The following is a 21,846-nucleotide window of genomic DNA, read 5'->3' as shown; positions in this document are numbered from 1 at the left end:
ATTTGACTTCTTATAGTAGTAGTTATAAGGATATTTTAGGCATTTTATTTAATTTTAAAGGGGAGTGTGCACACTCATGAATATTCTATGTTTTCACTTTTTTGGAAAATCATTAAAAAGTTCTGGGGATGTGAAATTAGCTTTTAATACCAAGAAATTAAGTTAATGATGTAGGAAAATACAGTATACATCCCATACACTATTAAAATGTCTGTCTTGTATAAAAAAGAAGAAAAAAATTAATGGATTATTAAGTAGATAATTCACCAGTAACCGCCGCCCCTTAAAATTTCGTTTTACCATAATTGAAACTGATCACTTAATATATATCAAGTTAAATATGAATATGCGTCTTCCCTTAAAGTTCCATTTTACTAAGCTTGAAACAGAACAGTTTATAAAAAATATAAACAAGTATGGGTCTCTCCTTTAAAATTAATTAATACGAGTAGTAGGATATTCATTTAATGCATCATCCCTTAAAATTCCGATACATACATTTAAAACGATAACTAACATTATTAAAAAATACATACCGTCTTATTCCCTAAATTCTTCACCCGGCAGTTAAGATACGCAGTTTTGCCCAGCAGCGCGGTGACATTCTTCGAGCCGGCGATGTCGAAGTAGGGCCCAGTGCGGGGGGTCGGCCGGGGGTCGGCTACCGCGGGGCCGGTCCGGATCGCGTTGTCCACTGTGCCCGCTGGGGGCGCTGTAGCTGATGTGTTCGCCACCCCCTTCCCGAGCTCGCGCTGAGCTGATGATACTGAAAAGAAATTGGTTTGTTTAGTGATCATTTTCAGTGACATATCTTTATGTTATCTGAAGTTATGGAAAACAAAAAATGAACATTAAATATATTTCATATACAAATACATAGTACACTCATACCAAGGGGAGTCGTATTTTGTGACGAGGGGGAAAACCTTCAAAACGGTATCCGATGTCGTGAGATCGACACCAGGTTATGTGGGTCCGCTGTAATATTCTCGGATCTCTATGGGAAAACAACCGGAGAGTGTTGGTCAGTCAATGTATTAAATGTCGTTAAACTATTAAGTAGTGAACCTAATTTTATTCCCATTAAGTTAATTGGTTAGTAAGTAAGTTTAACTAACTACATATTTATAAACTTATTGATTTGATTGAAACACAAAGGTTTAATTATTTCTTAAAACATACAAAATTCGTCTTTATGTGCGAATCGCACGTAAACCACTTAAAGGATTTAAATTTTACTTATTCAGTGTAAAAGCTCGTAATCTGGCTTAAATACTGCAATTAGTTTGATTAAAACGGCTGAGTAAATACATAAACACTGTTTGGCCTCGTCTTAGTACATAGCGTTATATATCAGGGAGGTCAATTAAATTGGTCGATGCTTACAGCTTCGTATTTTTAGGGTTCCATAGCCAACGGGTAAAAACGGAACTCTAATGCAAAGACTTTGCTGTCTGTCCGTCCCGCGGCGTATTTATCGGCAGTTCTTTAGGCTTATCTAGATGGCGTTGTTTCATATAATTATACTTATAATTATACTTTCATATAAGTTATGTTAAGTTGAATATAATAAAAATAAGTAAAAAATAAAAAAAAAAACATTTGCTAGTACGGAAGCCTCCATGTGCGAGATCGACTCGTACCTGGCGAATTTTTATTTCGTATAAACGATGTTAGGAGCAAACGCTAGTACATATAACAGGATCAATGGTACAAATTCCATTCTCTTTATGGCACGAAGAGCTCTCGAAAGCGATGCAAATAAAGGGGGAATCTACAAAATGACTGACATGCGTCCCTTATTTTGCCTCACATTAAACGCCATATTCATAGGAGGCTTTGACATACGAATTCCACTCGAGGCTTCAGTCCCGGCGTTAAGTGATTAAGAGCATTCGTATGGCTGGTGTCCTGTTTTCAGCGGTTGCAGCGGTATTTTCTAAAATCTGCTTTCAGCTTTAAAGAGCGTTGGTATGCTTACTGAACGTATAAGCATAGGTTTTCGCGTATTAAGTGGATCATTAGCAGGATTTTGTAAATAAACTATTTTTTTTTGTATATAGAAAGTGCCTTATGAGTAATAAGGTACTTTATATTAATTACAATCTAGCCTAATATAATTCTAATGAGTAGTCTAGGCTAACTTAGACTACTAAATGATCATAGATTGAAGATTTTTTAAACTGTAAATAAACTGAATTAGCAAACGAAAATGTCCATCTACAAAAGAAAGTGCTGTTTATGGACGTTTGTAATGAATCCTAAATACTATTAAAGTTCTACTTTAGGTCGAATTCAGATAAGTTACTACCTCAAGGACAAATAAGAATGCCACACTTCATAGTACCTATCATCGTATAGGTATGTTATTGATTGCGTTGAAGTTTATTAAAAATATTGTTCTCTTTATTAACATTTATTTCAATTACTTTATTCCGACATCAGATATTGGGAGAGAATGCCGAAGTAATTAATCCAACAAAATCCATCTGTTTTCCATGTAAAATCATAATTATGATATGCAATACACACTGAGTTATATTTTGAACGAGAAAAACTATGAAACATTTATAATACGAGTAATTATAGTGTCAGTTCTGCCATCGGCGCTCTCGACTATAATTTAATTAAATACAAATTTTATTGAATGAAAACATAAGATAATTGATGCACTTTGAGTAAATTAATCAGTAAAATTAAAGTTATCAAGTGTATATCAAATGATTGAATTGCGTAAAAATAACTGAAAAGACTTTAATAATCGCATACTCAGTTTCCAATGTTTAATAATGTGTTTTTCAATTACTTGTATTACAATATCTTGGGTAGACCGAAACCAAATGTATAATAAACCTCCCGAAACAAAGACTAAGCACACCCAATACTTCATAATTCATCAATCTAACTCTATAGTTAGAATTAAAATAAACTAATGTCATTTAATTATATCTACTACGTGTACACAGGCAGTGATAGCCCAATGGTTAAGAAACTCTGCCTCATCGAGCGGTCCGAGATTCAAATCCCAGGCACGCACCTCTGATTTTTTGAAATTATGTGCGTATTAGAAATTAATTATCACTTGCTAAAATGGCGAAGGAAAACATCGTGAGGAAATCTGCATACCTGGGAGATTTATATAAAAAAAACTCAAAGGTATGTGAAGTCTACCAAAACGCACTTGGCCAGCGCGGTGGACTATGGCCTAATCCTTCTCATTTCTGTCCCGTGCCCAGCAGTGGGACAATAATGGGTTGATGATGATGATGATGACTACGTGTACACTTCAGGCATGCTCTAGTTCTGGAAAAGAAGGTCTAGTGACAGTTAAAAGCTAGAAACTTATTGTAAAGTAATTTTTCACCCGATTGCCGAGGCTTGTTGCACCTATGTATATTTCATGTTTTAAGGCTCCTGCGGTTTGACGAATTTTAACATAATTATGATAAGTTATTGTTGGATTGGTTTAAATCGAAGGCGTGGCATTACTTAGTTTTTCAGTAAACTATTTTTAAGTGGTGGGGATCTTTTAATATAATAACTAGTTGTTATGTAAACTTTTTTATAACGAGTTTTTTTTATGATTTGAAACAAAATACAATTAATTAGATCTGGTTATATTTACTACTGAAGTTTTATGCAATTAAACTTATTATTTGAAATTAACAATAACTAACACCTGTATCATGTTGTATGTTAATACATCGCTATAACCATTTCAATGCCCAATATCTATGGTAAGTAGAAATGATAATGTTACCGTGAATTTTAGTTACAAATGCTCTAATCTCTCACGCAGCAGCTCCACTAAATGACAAATGAAAATAGTACGTATGTGACCTGAAATACGGCTGATAATTGCACAGCTACAAAATATCGTAGAACTTTCAATACGAAACGATGTCGGTATATACAATGGGGTACTCGAAATGTACGCATTTTGAGTTTAATGAGCATTCATGAGAGCATAAATGAACCTAATGTTTGAATATTATACCTACATGGACAGGCTATACTCACTTAAAATATATCTTACGGTTTTTGCATTTTTGCGCAGAACTCCATGTTTTTCGGGGATAAGGAAATTTCTGTTTTACTCGATATAATGATCAGAACTTTTTGCAATTAGCAATTTAGGTCATTTGATGTTATATGATCACTCCCAATCATTCAGATCAGTAAATTACTGATGTCTATTACTGTATCAAAGAGAATGTCAATCTGAAATCTTGACTCGCGGTAGTGTCAGACTCAAAGTGTCAGTTTTAAATAAAAATCATACATGCACTACTATTTCTGAGGACTAAGATGGAATACGGAAAGTAAATCTTACCCCACCCTATAAAACCGAACGCAAAACATTCAATGCAGTAAACAACAACAAAATTAATTAAATTATGAAGAAAGTCGCAACATGATATATTTTAGGAAAAAGAAAAATAATCGAGAAACCTTTTTGTCGCTGTAACAAAAAAATCTTGATCTTGTAATGCCCACAGCAATCTCTCCCGTTCTAATGAATCTTACATTCGCTCTCAGACCGACGAAAATATCACGATTTTTCCTTTTTCTTTTTATAACGGTGTAGCGAAAGATATAATTAGGATTTTGTGTGACAAAAAATGAAAACCAATCGAGTGCGAGTTGACGAGTGCATTGAGGGTTCTGTACCAGCACCATTAATAAACTAGTCACAATAGTAACCGCAAATAATAAGGTTGTAATGCTAAAATCGTTTGATCTGTTATTAAACTTCATATTGCTATGTGCTACAAAACATTACTTCTTAACAAACATGATTCTAAGTCAGTCTTTTCCCTTGTAAAATCGCAAAGTGTGCGACGAAACCGGTTATATATTTGATGGCGTTGACTTACAATACAGCTGAAAAAGACCGTAACCCTCCGTATTATTTGATAGAAATGTCTATATGTTCCTAAAAAAATGCTTAACAGACAGAATAAAGGTGGTAGAATCCTTTGTGGTTCGACTCCGGCGGCACCATCGCCACACCTATTTCTACCTAATAACAGCAGTGTTAGGCGCTGCTGTGTTCCGGTTTGAAGGGTGTGGTAAGGGAGACAGACTTTTCCGAGGCGTTCCAGCTTAGTCCTCAGTGGTAGCGGCGCATCTGTGGCCGACCTCAGGTAGGAATATCTAATCCTATCTGGGGTTGATTACAGATGTCCATGGGCGGCAGTAGCCACTTACCATCAGGTGGACTGCATGCTCGTCTGCTACCCTTATATTATAAAAAAAAGAAGGACAGCAAAATTATTTAATATAGTTCCATTTTTCCTTTTGAGGTACGGAATCCTCAAATCAAAGTAGTAAAACTAAGTTATAATCGCTCCGCTATATTTTCGCTATTTGTTTAACGAGACCTAAGTTTAATAATAAACCGGGGACCAGTGAAGGTTGAGTCGTCCTTTCGGTCACGATGTATACGATCGTAACTGAGGTGGAAATTATATTACTCCAACGTTATACGACGCATGATTTAGTTAAAGCTCGTTCCACAGATGACTGGTAATAAAGCTGTATTTACATGATACATTTTTAGGGTTCCCTACCTCGAAAGGAAAACACGAAGGAACCCTTATAGGATCAATATGTTGTCTGTCAGTTCGTCTATCCGTCCGTCTATCAAGACCCTTCTTCTCATGAACTCGTGGAGGGAATTTATATCAAATACTCTGTGAAAAAGCAAATTTCTAAGCGAACGCAATTAAAAGATACAACCGTTTATGCCGCAAATTTCCGCAAATTTTCGAAACTTGCAAGGGAATCAAAATCTACAGGGTACTTCCGGTGAACTCAGAATCTTGAAATTTGGTACGAAGCAACATCTTATACCACAAAGAAAAATAGAATTATAGAACAAAAAATAACTTATGGATAAAGGAATAATTGCGGAAACCGTAAATTTTTTGCTCCTTTACTTACCTACAGGTTTGCACAGAACCCTCTGAGCGCGGGTCCGACTCGCACTTGGCCGGTTTTATATTACAGCTAATGACTGCATCGGATGAAGAATGGAGTTTTATTTAACGGGCCTTGGGAATTTATTTATACGGCCATTTTTATTTACGCTCCGTTATTGTTGAGTAGCCCTAATGAGTGGAGTATCGTTGGAGCGTCGGTTATTTGTGTCATGGACGAAAAATTGTTATTGATGGAACGTGAGTGAAATTGGATTGGTTTGTTAAGAATAACTGACAATGGTTCTTCGAAACCAGCAAAACTCAAAAAGTTTTTAGTTTTTATTTGTCCTTATCCGAATATCTCTGGAAACAATTAAATCTTCAATTATTGGATTCTGCGGGATGGTATAGAATTTTCAGTATGACTTTTAAGCAAATATTTATTCTTTAAAATTGGAAGGGATGAACGTGATTAGGGACTAAAAAGGCCGAATCTTATTTAGATTACATAAAGTTATTTTTTTTTCTTAAAAAATAATTATTACAATACGTGGTTTCATTATAACGATTACAATTACGTATAAATTATGAATTCTGATAATAAATTCATAAGCAAACCTTCAGTAATCAAATTCATCATTATCTACTGTTATGTTACACACCATGTCCCTAAAAAACCGCCTACACTTACGCCGCCCGCCCTGTACAATGTGTGCTTTGCGTCACCACTTTCACGTTGAGTGCTTTTACTTAGCTACCTTATTTTTATTGTTAAAACAGAATCAATTAGAGTGATATTATTAATGCATTATAATTAAATAATAAATATAATAATAAATAAATAATGTAACACTCGTAATAAATATATAAACGCTTTCTACACTTACAGCCCCACATTAGGATTTCCTGTGTCGTGGGTGCGATGGCACACACACAAAGACGAATACACAAACACCCAGACACAGAATAAATGGCTAAATTCATGGTTTAGATATCTGTCTGGCCGGGGATCGAACCTGGAACCCTTTACGTGTCAGACCGGTATGGTGACGGCTCTACGGGTCGTCAATTAATTCAAATTAATTTTAGCACAATTTTTTAAATAAGGTTCATTCACTTATAAACGAAGCTAGAGTACCCAGCTTTTACTATTCACAATAAATTACAATGTTTGCTTTGTATTATTATATCGTATTTTATCCGATTCATTGATTTAATTGTGGATACTAATTTAATTAATTAATTTATAATTTTGCTATGTAATTTTCTGTTAGTTCTTAATTGTTATTCTATTGCATGCCGTTTGCACCTATCAGTGAAGTGACACTTATCGCTTATCTTATATATAAAATTCTCGTGTCACAATGTTAGTTACCGTACTCCCCCGAAACGGCTTTGCCGGTTTTCACCAAATTTTATATGCATATTCAGTTGGTCTGAGAATCGGCTACTATCTATTTTTCATACCCCTAAGTGATAAGTGTTGTTCACCCTTGACATTTTTTTATTTATATGGCAACACAACGTTTGCCGGGTCAGCCAGTATACATATAAAGTGTACTAAAATAGATTTGTCAGTGACTACTTTGTTGGTGTTGTAGTTATAAATAAGTTACATATAAAGTGCCTTTCTTAGCTCTATTGGATATTTTTTGAGGAATTTGAATTCATTATAGTAGTAGCACCGATGCGTATGGAAATATACAACGTGAACATGTAATTATTATTAAAAAACCCGAGTGTTTCAAATTGGAACATCTGTTACTTCCACAATTTAGACGAATCCAACTACATCTCATCTTATGTATAAAATTCTCGTGTCACAATGTTAGTAACTGTACTCCTCCGAAACGGCTTTGACGATTTTCACCAAATTTTATATACATATTCAGTAGGTCTGAGAATCGGCTACTATCTATTTTTCATACCCCTAAGTGACAAGGATTGTTCATCTTTAATTTTTTTTTATTTATATGGCAACACAACGTTTGCCGGGTCAGCTAATAATAATTAAAATCTGTCAAGCCATGTGAACTGGAGAGCATGCCAAATATAAAACATACACACATACATACATATCCTCGAAAATACATTACCCTCCACAGTCGTGCAAAAAATTCAATTTACTCTTATATTACTTGTGAAAGCAGCTCGATTTACCACTTCGTTTTATTAATTTACGTAACACACATGTTACGCAGCCCGCTCAGCGCCATTGTCATTTGGCATCACTGTTTCATGTCAAGTATTTTACTTTTAGTATTTTATTTTTAATGAGCAACATTATTAAAGAGCTGCCTGATACACAACTGTAAATAACTGAGCAGATTTAGGTCGGAATGATACATCCATATAGTTATATCCAGTATAAAAAATCGCCCACTTACTCCCCGCCCTAGCACAATGTTTGCTTTGCGTCACTGCTTTCATGCTGAGTGCTTTCATTTAGCCACTTTATTTTTATTGAGAAAATTAAATTGATTAAAGCGCTGACATGAATGTATGAGTATATGATTTAAATATACTTATAACGTTTATTACGTCTTAAAGTAGCAATTTACATTTAAGTGGTTTTGAAATGACATGATTAATCACATAATGTGTATTTCATTCTATTATTAAGATCTTATATAAAATATTAATAGAAGTATTATACTACAAAGAACATATTTTTTCGGCATGTGGAGTGATTATTCATAATAACGCTTTGAGTTTACCACGTGTTTTTATAATAGATGGAGTGAGCAAACTGCAAAAGATTCTTCATAAAGGTAAAAGGAATATTAGTTATAGATATATATTATTGTATTTTTCAAATTGAAGTATCAAATTATTATGTCGTCTACCAGAAGCGGCTATTGCCATTCATGGACATATGTAATCAACCCAATGTAAGATAAGTCCTACCTGAGGAAAAATCACAGATGCATTGCTACCCTTGAGGAACAAGTTGGAACGCCAAGAATAAGTATGTCTCCCTTATCTCACCCTTCAAAGCAAAACATAACAGCGCTGAATCCTACTGTTACTAGGTAGAAACTTCTATGGCGGGGGTACCTCTGGAGTACAAAGAGTTCTATTACCTTCTAAATTTGACATATAATATATGTATATTACTTGACGCCAGGTATGTCCTAAAAATCACTTACACATGTTCCGTCGAGTCCTACCACAATATTTGCTTTCCGTCACCGCTTTCATACCGAGGGCTTTTACTTAGCTACTTTATTTTTATTGAAAAATCCAATTAACTTAGAAGACAGCACACATGAAGTAATAACGTTATAAAACGTACTCAAGTCTATGTAATTATGAACAAAGAATTGTGAAGCAGATATTTTTTATCGCTATTATTTTACGTGTAGAAATTGCTCATATTTACGCCGCCCGCCCTAGTACATTCCTGTGCGTCACCTGTACTTAAGTTTTCAATGAAATTAATTTAATGGAAAAAAATAATAAGGGTAGATAAAATATATATTTTTCAGGGTCTTTTATCGTGTAGCTAAATATCGTGTAGTATGAGGCAAAATATCTTATAAGTGTTTAACATTACGTCTTAGAGATAGATGTGGCCTGAGGAGTCCAAACTTAAAGTGAAGTTGATTACAGGTCTTCATGGGTTTTAGTGGTCAATTACCATTAGATGATCTGTAGCAAACATTTTATAAAAAATATATAGTAAGTACATTATTTTTCCTAGTTCATTAAATAACCACCCACACCTGCGTAATTTCGCTTGGCTAACAAAGGTCGTAGGTGTTTGTACCCTGTTAATTCTACAACGGTTCTAATATTCATTACATGTTTTGGGGTATTTTAGTAGCCAAAAATTGTAAATTCTAAGTAAGTATTTTTAGAACCTTAAATGTCACTAAGATTCCTATATTTATAAACCCACACTAGACATGTGATAGGTCCTACCACAGCACTACCACCAATACCCAAACCCAGGACAGACTTTTTAATGCTTCAAAAGTCTTCCTCTCCGGGAATTCGGTTTCAGGTAATCCAGTATTCCTTATTAAAAAATGTGTTCCATTTTATTTGGAATAAAAACTAAGGAATATATTTAATTTATACGTCTTTGTCTTGAGTACTGTCAAAGAAAACTGAGCCCTTAGGGAATCAAAAATAGGACAGTGCGTGAGAATCTGGGTTAAGATTAAGACTTTTGTTAGGGTTCAAAGGGTCTTACAAAAACTTAAGCATCCTTGACACAAGACTAAGTAGTCGAAACACGAAATATGTACGGCGAATTTATCGTAAAAATATTTTCTTTGGAAAGCGAAATGGCAAACTAAAGTAGATGATGCTAATTGGTTTTTGCCAGGGACACTCGAAGCGAAGAATGTCTAACGAGCACGAATTGTGTTTCGAATACGGTATTTTATCGTACTTGGAATATAGAGCAAACGTGAATCTTTTTGGAATGAATATTGGAGCTAGCGTGCAACTGCTCTAATGGCGAACGTCCATTATTAATTCTCAATCTATCCAAATTTTGCGTACCGAAGATCAGAATTTAACAATTTGTATGCAACCATTGCTCAACGAATTATCGAATATCAATAAAGAGATAACAATTTAATTAGTCACGGACGGAATTAGTGATGTCGGCGTATTAATTATTATATTTTGACAAAGGGAGATTTTCTGCATTGTTTAAAGACACATGATAATATACACTTGTCTTCTCTCATGGGGTGGTCCGAGGTTCCAAATCCACCAACTTACAGCTGTCATTGGGCAACAATAGCCACTTACCATCAAGTTTATTTTATTAATATAGGAGTAGCAGGCGCACATGCTGTCCCCCTGATAGTAAGTGGCTACTACCGCCCATAGACATCTGGAATCAAACCCAGATTTGATTAAATTCCTGCCTGAGGTCGGCCACAGATACGCCACTATTCCTAAGGATTTAGGAATCCACATCCTTCAAACCAGAACACAGTAGCGCTTAACACTGCTATTATTAGGCAGATATAGGTATGGCGGTGGTGCCGCCGGAGGCACACTACTTTCAGCGAACCTGGAGTGGACTGCATACGCGTTTTCTACTTCTATATTATATAAAAAGCCGCATTCACAGCGATAATAAAAAAATACTACCCAGTTCAAACGACGACCAAAATGAACAAACATGGAAGTGTTTTTCAGAAGGGTATGGTTTTTATGACACCCATAACATATTTTTACTTTAGCACCGAAACTATGTAACATACCAACCACCTGCGCTCTGAAAATCATAAGTAAGCAAATTTTCAGCAATATTTTACGCTTCGAGGGTAGGCTATAAAGTGAACGAACTCTTTGTTCCTGAAATTGTTTGGCAAAATATGATGATTTTATGTTGTAAGCTTTTTTAGTTTTTCAATTTTAATTTTTTAGAATTATTATAGTTACATGCTGAAAAGTTATTGTTTTTTTTATATTATTGAAGTATCCAACGAGTATGCACTCCAACTGACGGTACATGGCTGTGCCGCCCATGGACATCGAAAATCAACCTCCGATAAGATTAATTTTCTACCTGTGATGTAATAACTCCGTGTGTGTGTGAAATAACTCCGGAGTAAACCATCGCTACTATTATGGTCTAGTTTGAAGGGTGTGGTAAAGAAGACATACTTATTCGAGGCGTTCCAACTTAGTCCTCTGTAGCGACGCATCTGTGGCTGTCCTAACATAGAATCCTCTGCGTTGTGTCTAAAACGTCTTATTTATGAAATATGAGTATAAAAATAAGCTTTTACGAGCAGTTGCCGCTAAGAGCATATCTTTCCCGCGATCTGAGAACATCTTACCGAGTAATTCAGTATACCTCTCTATAGCTCGTTATGAACTCCCTTTGACATTGCGTTCTTTGATTAAGGTTTGACAACCTTGAGTCAACGTAACAGAAAATATTTGCATACTTAAAATACATAAAAGTCCTGGGTGGGCTCTTCTTCTTTTTTATATTTTTTTATCATATAGGAGTAGCAGACGAGCATACGGTCCACCTAATGGTCAGTGGCTACTGCCGCCCATGGACATACGAGTACGTAATCAACCCCAGATACGATTAGATATTCCTACTTGAGGTCGGCCACAGATGCGCCGCTACTCCAGAGGCTAAGCTGGATCGCTTCGGAAAAGTATGTTTCCCTTACCACACGCTGCAAACCAGAGCACAGTAGCGTTTAAAACTGCTGTTATGAGGCAGAAATAGGTGTGGCGGTGGTGCCGAGGGAGTCGAAGCACATAGGGTTCTTTACTGGGAAGGTACCGGCACGATACAGTAAAGATTACGATATCAGTGGTGATATAATTCAATGTAATTATATTGCAAGTTGTTCACTAGCCCGGCACGACACCGGCCGTTGCCGGCGCCGACTGTCGTCGACGGTAAACAGCATTTCCGTGATATGCTGGCATCTTTATATAAGTTTTGTGTACATACGTTTGTGTAAGGACAATTATTGATATATACTTAATCTTCCTTTTTATATATAATTCAAGTAATTAGGAGTCAAAATGAAGTGGTGTCGTGTCGTTGCCGATCTTAAATAAAATAATAGCTGCCGCGATCGTATTGTCCGTGCCGGTGTCGTGTCGTTGCAATGAAGAAAAGCCCGACATCTCGCATAGCTAATATTTTAAAGTGTCATATTAATTTATGAAGGGTTTCTTTAAATATTTGCAAGGGCACTAACCTTACATACACTCGTATTCATTTTTATATCTATATTAGCTACACTGAATAGTATTTGCATAATTTAATGCCTAATTTGGATATATTTAAATTTTAGTTGAGATTTGAAATATATTTTCAATTTGAATTTTTGTTATTTTAAAATATTATGATATATTTAGTGAATAGTCACAGTTTTAATAAATAATCTTGTAGCACTTAAAAATAAATAGTTTAGTAAATAAGACTTATTACTTCAACGCATGCCTGAGATTCGAACTTCGAGCCTAAATGACATTCGCACCAGACTATCTGCTCTGTTTTCGAACACATCGACCTTCACACAACATACAAGGTTAGATGGAGCAGAATAATATTATATCAAGGATAGGATCGCAGCAATAAAAGTGACCATTACGAAGCAAACAATATTAGGAAAAGTCGGCACTATAAATTCGGCTAATGCCCGACCGCTATGGCGAGCCAAATTGTAGAGAAAGACACATTTTATGCCAAATATATCGTAATTTATTGATCAAGATAAAAATGTGAGATAACTATTAAATAATGAACAAGTTTATATAATTGGCTGCAAGCTAGTCTACTTTATTATTGTTATGGGAATTTGGGTATTGTGAATAACAATTATGTTTCATTGACCTTTGCTTTTTTTACGAGCTCATTTATAAGACTGAAGTAGCACACAATATTGCATGTAACACCTGATGGCAAGTGGGTTCTGCTGCCTATAGTCATATGTCATTAGCTCCAGATACGATTATCGATCTGTGTTGCTGCTTCTGAGTACTTAGTTGGAACGCCACGGATAATCTCTATGTCTCATTTACCACACTTTTCAAAACGGAACAGAGCAATGCTTACCACTGTTATAATAAGAAAAAATAGGTGAGGCCGGGAGTACAAACACAACGAGTTTTACCTTCAACTATTCTTCAAATTTCACACTAGTTTTCTATTCAATGGTTTTGTATGACTATGGAGTCATACAAAACCATTGAAGGCTTGCTCATGGGAGCATGTTATGCTCTGACTGCTATAAGTTTGCTAGACTGCGATAAGGAAACTTCCCTCCTGCTAATGGCGTAGTCCTTCATTTATATACCCCGAAAAAACACGAACTTGTCGAACTAAAACTAATATAACTCATGTGAGTAATACAGAAGTCAAATAACTAACAAAGTATTACACGAAAGCATAGAGCATTTCTATTTAGTTAGCCTACCTTGCAAAGTTAGGCATAACCTACTTTCCAACAATCCCAATCAAGAAATAACAACTTTGCTCCGTCGCAAAAACTTGCAGATTACTTTATTTCATTAAATGTAGTGAATAGTTTCAACTGCAACTTGCCTAGTTTTTAGCTAAGGCTTGCCATAAGATGGCTTGCACGACGTAAATTTAACGTTTATAAAAGCCTAACCTTTTTTTTTTGTTAAAGAGGGGGAAACCTTCAAAAGGTACCCGGTGCCGTGGGAGCGACACAGGGTTATGTGGGACTCTTACCGCACTAAAACCCCCCCGGTGGCCGTCCCCGGCGCTGCGTAGAGGACTCCGGGATCTCCAATGGAACGCAACCGCAGTCCTCTTAGCGCTGTGCCCTGTTGGGCTCCGTCCAGGTGAGCTTGATGCTCACCACACCGTCTGGTGTGCACGACGGTATGCGACTACAGATACCGCCGTCCTTCTCGGGGTCGCTGGCCGGGCGGTTTGAGCTTCCACTCTTGCCGTCCGCAACCCCGGAAGCCCTCTTTTAGTCTTTTTTAGGATACCGTAGCCCTATTATGGTCCCGGAACTACAGGGACAATAAATACATACGTAATCAATGAAATATATAGTCAAATCTACAATAAAACAATTTATTCGTTGTACTGTTGTAGTTGTTATGACGTCAAAGCTAACATTTAAAATTATCCGCTTAATTTCGCGATTGGTTGAAATTATTATTTCTCTTAACTTCCAAAGCATCCATAGTCTAATTTTGAACTTCGGACATTTGAACGATTGCTATTAAATGTGTAAAAATAAAATGTATTATTATATTAGAACTTCTTAAGTAAGATGCATATTCTATTTTAGTATCAAATAAAAATATTTACAATACATTCTTCATGGAATTATTTTTGAACGTCACTAACTTATTTGAAAAATAAAGGTTACCACGTTATTTTTACATCATTTTATCATCCCTTGTTTATTTTCTCTGCGCTTATTGTGTTAAAAATAGACACATCCACAGATTAGGCCACAATCCACCGCGCTGGCCAAGTGCGCATTGGTTGACTTCACTACTCACCTTTGAGATTGTTCTATATATCACTCAGGTGTACAGGTTTTCCTTCACCGTTTAATCCAGTGATACCGAATTTCAAATACGCGCATAAGTTTGGAAAATCTGAGGTGCCTGGGATTTGAACTTTGGACCCCTCGATCGAGAGGTAGAGTTTCTTAACTACTAGACTATCTAATTTGTAATTAGTTTTAAACGCCACTAACTTATTTTATAATAATTTTAAACCACTATATTGTTGTTTTTTATTCCTCTTATTGTGTTAAAAATAGACACAAAAAGAATAAAGTACTATCTGATCTGATTTCGAACAATCCATTCAACGTCTGCGTATTGAAACGAGTGTTTCAGAAGTACCATTCCTCTTCCCGACCCAAATACAAAAGCGTATTCCGAGCAAGAACATTAATATCTCTATTCCGTTCCGCTACTTAAGGAATTCATCTTTTGTGCTATTCAATTTTAACCTCAATTTGGAACAAGACGGTATTCAAATGAAATTATCGTTTCGCTCTGTACTAGAGCGTGAAATAGTTATTTGTGTTCCGTGAAATCAATTAGTTCTGTTTATTTCTTGGATGCTGTACTTGTACTATTGTCTAAGTTTGAACGCGAAATGCATTATAAATGTTTTTTTTGTAACAGTACATGATGAATGATAAATGACATGAACAAGTATATATACATACATAATAAAGTCACTGACGCTCATATACGTCTTTATCAACCCTAAGTATAATTTGAGGCCTTCGTGACACTGGCTACATATGCCACACTAAATTACTTCTAAGTTCGAATGCCCCGTACAAATGGTTCTACGGTATTACACTCATGTAATCTGAACAGAAACAATGTTAAGCACATTGCTGTTATGAAGGTGAAAATAATAGGCGGTGCTCCAACCATAATTAAACCAGGCAAAATTATATCATACTAGCTGACCCGGCAAACGTTGCGTCGCCATATAAATAAAAAAATGTTAAGGGTGAACAACCCTTATCACTTAGGGGTATGAAAAATAGATAGTAGCCGATTCTCAGACATACTGAATATGCATATAAAATTTGTTGTAAATCGGTAAAGCCGTTTAGGAGGAGTAGGTACGGTAACTAACATTGTGACACGAGAATTTTATATATAAGATATAACGTGATCCTATGACGTCAATTTTCCAATAGTATATTATACACCAGCGTGGGTACTGCGTAATACGAAAAGGAATCCAGGTTCAACCCCCGGTCAGTCAGACAACAAGTCTTTGTTTAACACAATGAATTTTACTAAGGAGACGAGTGTAGTATAAAGTGAAAGTATTTCACGACCATAACGTACAAATAGTAACCTAATAACATATGAATTAACTCAATCGACGATATATTGTCTAGTTTACGATCAAATAGATTTGCTGATAAAGTTTGTTCACCGCTTTGATGTCAGTTTCGTAATGGTAGACGATTGACAGTTCGGGTTTAGCACTAAACTTTGCAAAGTCTTAATTTAGACGCCAGCCTAAAACCCTAGTTCAAAAGCGAATCAGATTTCATAATTACCTTGTTAGTGAAGTTACTCAAGTAGTGAATATATTATTATGGTAATATAAACTGATTTAATCACTTTAATTACGAAAAATAATGTTTTCTACTCGCATATCCTCTTTACCATTTTCTTGGTTTCTATGAATCGAAATACCCAAAGCGGAACAGAAATCAGAAATCTCAAAGCTGAGCGAAACTAAGATCCCTGATTAAGCCTTTTGGCATTGCAGATATCTTAATATAATTTTAGTCAGATTTAATTTGAGGCTGCTAGAACCAGAGTGGTCTAAGTGCATTTTAATGATTTTTGACCTATCTGTATTTTCGTAATTAAAAATGCTGCGCGGACTATACCGCGTAAAACTGCTTGTACGCTCTGAATATAGAAATGAATCGCGTCGCCATAGTAAATTGTATGACTACACCTGCTCGCAACAACTTCAGAGCGGTCTCACACTTTTACTTTTCTTCATATTGTAAATCATGTTTTTGTAGTTAGGCTACTCTGTTTCTAACAGCCCCAATTATGAACCAAGGTGCCTGTTTTGAGATCGGATACTTGAGTGATTATGATTATAAAAATCATATTCTTTAAACATCCAGCAGAAGGTATGAAGGTGGTAGAATCCTTTGTTGGTCGACTTCAGCGACACCACCGCCACCCCTATTTCTGTCTTGTAACTGTAGTGTTAAGAGCTGGTCTATTCTGAAGTGTGTGGTAAGGGAACATCATTATCCTAGGCGATCCAGTTAAGTCCTCAGGGGTAGCGGCGCATCCGTGGCCGACTTCAGGTATATATCTAATCCGATCTGGGATTGATTTACGGATGTCCATGTGCGGCAGTAACCACTTCGAAGGTGGTAGAACCCTTTGTGGTTCGACTCCGGCGGCACCACCGCCACACCTATTTCTACCTAATAACAGCAGTGTTAGGCGCTGCTGTGTTCCGGTTTGAAGGGTGTGGTAAGGGAGACAGACTTTTCCGAGGCGTTCCAGCTTAGTCCTCAGGGGTAGCAGCGCATCTGTGGCTGACCTTAGGTAGGAATATCTAATCTTATCTGGGGTTGATTACAGATGTCCATGGGCGGCAGTAGCCACTTACCATCAGGTGGACTGCAAGCTCGTCTGCTACTCCAATATTATAAAAAAAAAAAAAAAAAAAAACTTACCATCAGGTGGACTGCATGCTCGTCTGCTATTCCTATATTATAAAAAAATTGGTGCATACGGGTAGATTGAGAATAATAATTGTTTCCTGTATATCTCATTACATTTTAACACGCTTTTATTATCGATATCGTCGAGCAATTAATCATGAATACAAAAATCTTGAATAGGTCGTATTAACTAGTACAGATAATAAAGTATAGTGACGTCATTGACGGCGGGTTAATAGAACTTATTGAGGAGTATCGGTTACAGACACTTGACACAGATTTGCGCACCATTCATCAACTACTTCACGTTGAATACGTATTCCGATTCTGTTTTGCTTTTAATATTCTGCATAGATAATATTTTTTATGCAGTAGATAGAGACTGTTTTCTGAATAATAGTAATGTTTTACTTTGTGTGATATAAATTAACTCTACTACAATCGTATTACTAGAAATTTTCGTCAAAACCATGACTGGGACTTTTTTCATAAAAAGGGTTGAAGACTTTGCTGGGTACAGGTCTACATCAGGCCGGGGTTTTAGGGCGTCCTGACCTCCCCTCTTAGCATAGATGAGAAAAATACCAGACTGTGTTAATAAACGCTAGTAGAATTGGAGATCGACCACAGATAAACATATCCGACGTATCTACTATTATGAGGACTACGTTGGAACGCCTCGTATAAATATCCCTTACACCCTTCAAACCTGAACACAACATCACCTAACACTATTAATATAATGTACATTACAGTTTTTTTTTATAATATAGTAGTAGCAGACGAGCATGCAGTCCACCACGAGGTAAGTGGCTACTGCCGCCGAGGGACATCTGTAATCAACCCCAGATTAGATCAGATATTTCTACCGGAACTCGGCCACAGATGCTCCGTTACTCTTGAGGACTACGCTGGAATGCCTCGGAAAAGTCTGTCTCCCTTACCACACCTTTCAAAACGGAACACAGCAGCGCCTAATACTGCTGTTATTACCTTATATTACCACCTATTTCTACCTAGAAATAGGTGTGGCGGTGGTGCCGTCGGAGTCAAACCACAAAGGGTTCTACCACCTTCAAAACCTACCAAGGGTTCGTTTTCCTTGGTCGGTAAGAATAAAGTAAATAACTAAGTTAAATTCGTTCACATTTACGTTACAACATAGTTCCATTATAGTTTGAAAATCAATAATACGCTTTCTCATCAACGATGAAATCTGTAAATACCGGGTTGAAGGGGGTAATAGGGATCGTGTTCTGGCCGTAGGCAATTTAGACTAACCTACTTTAGCAAACGTATAGCTCCGAGCGTAGCAGGTTTGCTCTGATAATTTCCAGGTTTAATTAAGATCAGTGAACTCCTACAACACAAAGGTAATGTCATAAGTGTACTGATTTTCAAAGTAAGGGTCCGTTCACAAAGACCGACTTGGAGAGGAGAGCAGATTTGTTGTATCATATTGAAAACAGAGTTTTGAGTACGTAATTGTATTAAGGTTTATTTTTGCATGTGCACTTATTTGTCTCTAAGAATGCTTGAACGTGCTTCGTGTGAAATAATAAGAGGAGCCGACCGGCGCTGACTGCGTGCTCATTCTCCCTCGCGCAGCCGATCGGCTCCGATTGCGAGTGCACCCGCTTTCAAATCTTTACCAGCCGGTCTATGTGAAATAGTTGGCGGCTCCGCTCCGGTCAATTCCAAGCGGTATATGTGAAAAGAAAAATGCGTGCCGATGCTCTCCGAGCCGGTCTGTGCGAACGGACCCTAAAACATCATTTTGATAACATTTTTATAAGATTGAAATAGCAAATAAGCAAACTTTAGATTTTATGATAGGTATGCATTGCCGCCTATGGACCTAAGTAATAAACTTCATATGTAATAGAGGTTCTATCTGAAGTCAATTATAGATGCATGATAATGTGACGAGTTAGCACGAGTCGTAACTCTTCCGACTAAAATGGTCGCCTCATACGTAAATTGGCTGTCATCCACACCCTTTAATCGACACACAATGAACGGCTTTAAGTCAAAAATTGGTATACCGGTCGAACTATACCGATTTTACAACTTTTTAAATAACTATAACGTTTTTTTTTTCTCGAGGGGGAAACCTTCAAAAGGTACCCGACGACGTGGGAGCGACGCCGGGTTATGTGGGATTTTTACCGCACTAAAACCCCCCCGGTGGCCGTCCTCAACGCTTGTTGGAGAACTCCGGAATCTCCAACGGAACACAACCGGAGCCCTACAAGCGCGATGCCCAACGGGCTCTACCCTGGGGGAGCAGTTTTCGCTCCTCCCACACCATGTAGTGTTTACGACGGTATGCGACCACACATACCGCCGTCCTTCCCGGGGTCACTTGCTGGACGGTTCGAGCTGCCACTCTTGCCGTCCGCAACCCCGGAAGCCCCCTTTTAGTCGCCTCCTACGACAGGCAGGGGATACCGTAGCCCTATTCTAGTCCCGGAACTACAGGGACAAAATAACTATAACCTGCGATCGGAATTGAACTTCATTATTTAGCGTAACTATTTTATACCTCAAAGTATGAGTTATAAACTCAAGTATGAGTCTCCTTTCTCAACTCACAATGGCTCGAAGTATACTCCACCCCGCTACTACCGTGAGGATTAAAAAAAGGACAAGTTTGTAGCCAACTACTTCGCATTTTTCTAAAAACAATATAAGACACCATTCGTTTTCTACAGAAACTTAAAAGGTATAAAGTCTAGTAAATTATCATTATTCCAAAAGGATTGACGACACGTTAAAACCACAAATGATATAACACCAATAAAATTGTCCAAAGAAATCGTAAATCGACGCTCAACAACGAGCTTAACGCAGACCTTGGGAAATGTAACCCCGAATCTGCGACAAATTTCGCAAAGAAACAACGAGAACTTGATCCGGGCTCTGACAAATTTTATTACAGAAAAACAACGAACGGAAAGCGGAAAGCCGAAGGAACTTCTGACGTTCCCTCGGCAGGCGTTTGTTCAGTTGCGTACGACAATTGCTACACTACACATGTATAGATATAGATCGATAGTAGCTATTTTCGTAAAAATGAAAATATTGACACAACAATACAACTGTTTATTATAAATCAAAGTAAAACAAGTATTTAGTAAATAAATTATAGTATCAGTAGATCGATAACAGCATTACTTGGCTAATTAGTTTTGAAGGTGGTAGAACCCTTTGTGGTTCGACTCCGGCGGCACCACCGCCACACCTATTTCTACCTAATAACAACAGTGTTAGGCGCTGCTGTGTTCCGGTTTGAAGGGTGTGGTAAGGGAGACAGACTTTTCCGAGGCGTTCCAGCTTAGTCCTCAGGGGTAGCGGCGCATCTGTGGCCGACCTCAGGTAGGAATATCTAATCCTATCGGGGTTGATTACAGATGTCCATGGGCGGCAGTAGCCACTTACCATCAGGTGGACTGCATGCTCGTCTGCTACTCTTATACGAGTATTATAAAAAAAAATATATTAGTTATGATTTAGTCCGCACCACATAGCCGCGGCGCCACCTACCTCAAACACCGCCCCGAAAATCGTTAATACTGATAAGGATACTGGGACTAAATTAATTAAAATCGTGTCAATACCCGACAATGATATTTCATCGGTTCTTGATAATTGTTCAAAATGTTGAATTAAACTGACCGTCCACAATGGGTGGTCTCGAGTTCAAAGATTCCGTTACATACATATACAGGGTGAATTTTTAAAACGGGCCTTCAGGGCCAAATCCGAAACTATAAGGATTAGCGAAAAATGCTGAAAGGAGTTACGAGGCCGATTTTGATAAAAACTAAAACTGCATCATTACTTTTTTAAAATACCTTTTTCCCTAGCCGGGAATCGAACGAGTTCATTTTTAAAAAAAATACACCCTCTATATTATTCCACCATCTGATAGTGTCGCTTATAAGGATCAAATTCTGGGAAGTAATGTTATGTGACAAATTAAAGGAAAAGGAAAATTTTGAAGAAAATACATATTTTTCCATACATTGCCATACTAATCCTTAAGGATTATACATAACAAATGATTTATGTGTAATTCTTTAGAAACATACGTAAGTCATACCATTGAAGAATTTGTTGGTTAATCAACTAATTATTCGATGTTATAACCGTGACATACGGCTTAGTATGAGAAAGTAATAGTTTGGCAAGTAAATTACCGCCGTTTTTAGGATTTATTTTTTAATAAAAATAGATAA

At 36.9% G+C, this 21,846-nt stretch overlaps 1 protein-coding gene across 3 annotated transcripts in view; it reads right to left on the bottom strand.

Annotated features, from left to right (window-relative positions):
* Nucleotides 1-21,846, bottom strand: part of LOC140751634 (neurotrimin) — a 131,482-nt gene that overhangs the window by 11,325 nt on the left and 98,311 nt on the right. For all 3 annotated transcript variants that reach the window (XM_073085605.1, XM_073085606.1, XM_073085607.1), the window contains exon 3: nucleotides 537-766. In XM_073085605.1, coding sequence (XP_072941706.1) covers nucleotides 537-766 — 230 coding nt within the window. The remainder of the gene's footprint in view (nucleotides 1-536; nucleotides 767-21,846) is intronic.

This window comes from Epargyreus clarus, unplaced genomic scaffold (genome assembly GCF_041222505.1).
Source record: "Epargyreus clarus isolate Ecla_fem2 unplaced genomic scaffold, WU_Ecla_fem_2.2 ptg000023l, whole genome shotgun sequence".
NCBI classification, from domain to species: Eukaryota; Metazoa; Arthropoda; class Insecta; order Lepidoptera; family Hesperiidae; genus Epargyreus; species Epargyreus clarus.
Note: the sequence above shows the minus strand (reverse complement) of the source record. Positions and strands in the feature narration are given on the sequence as shown.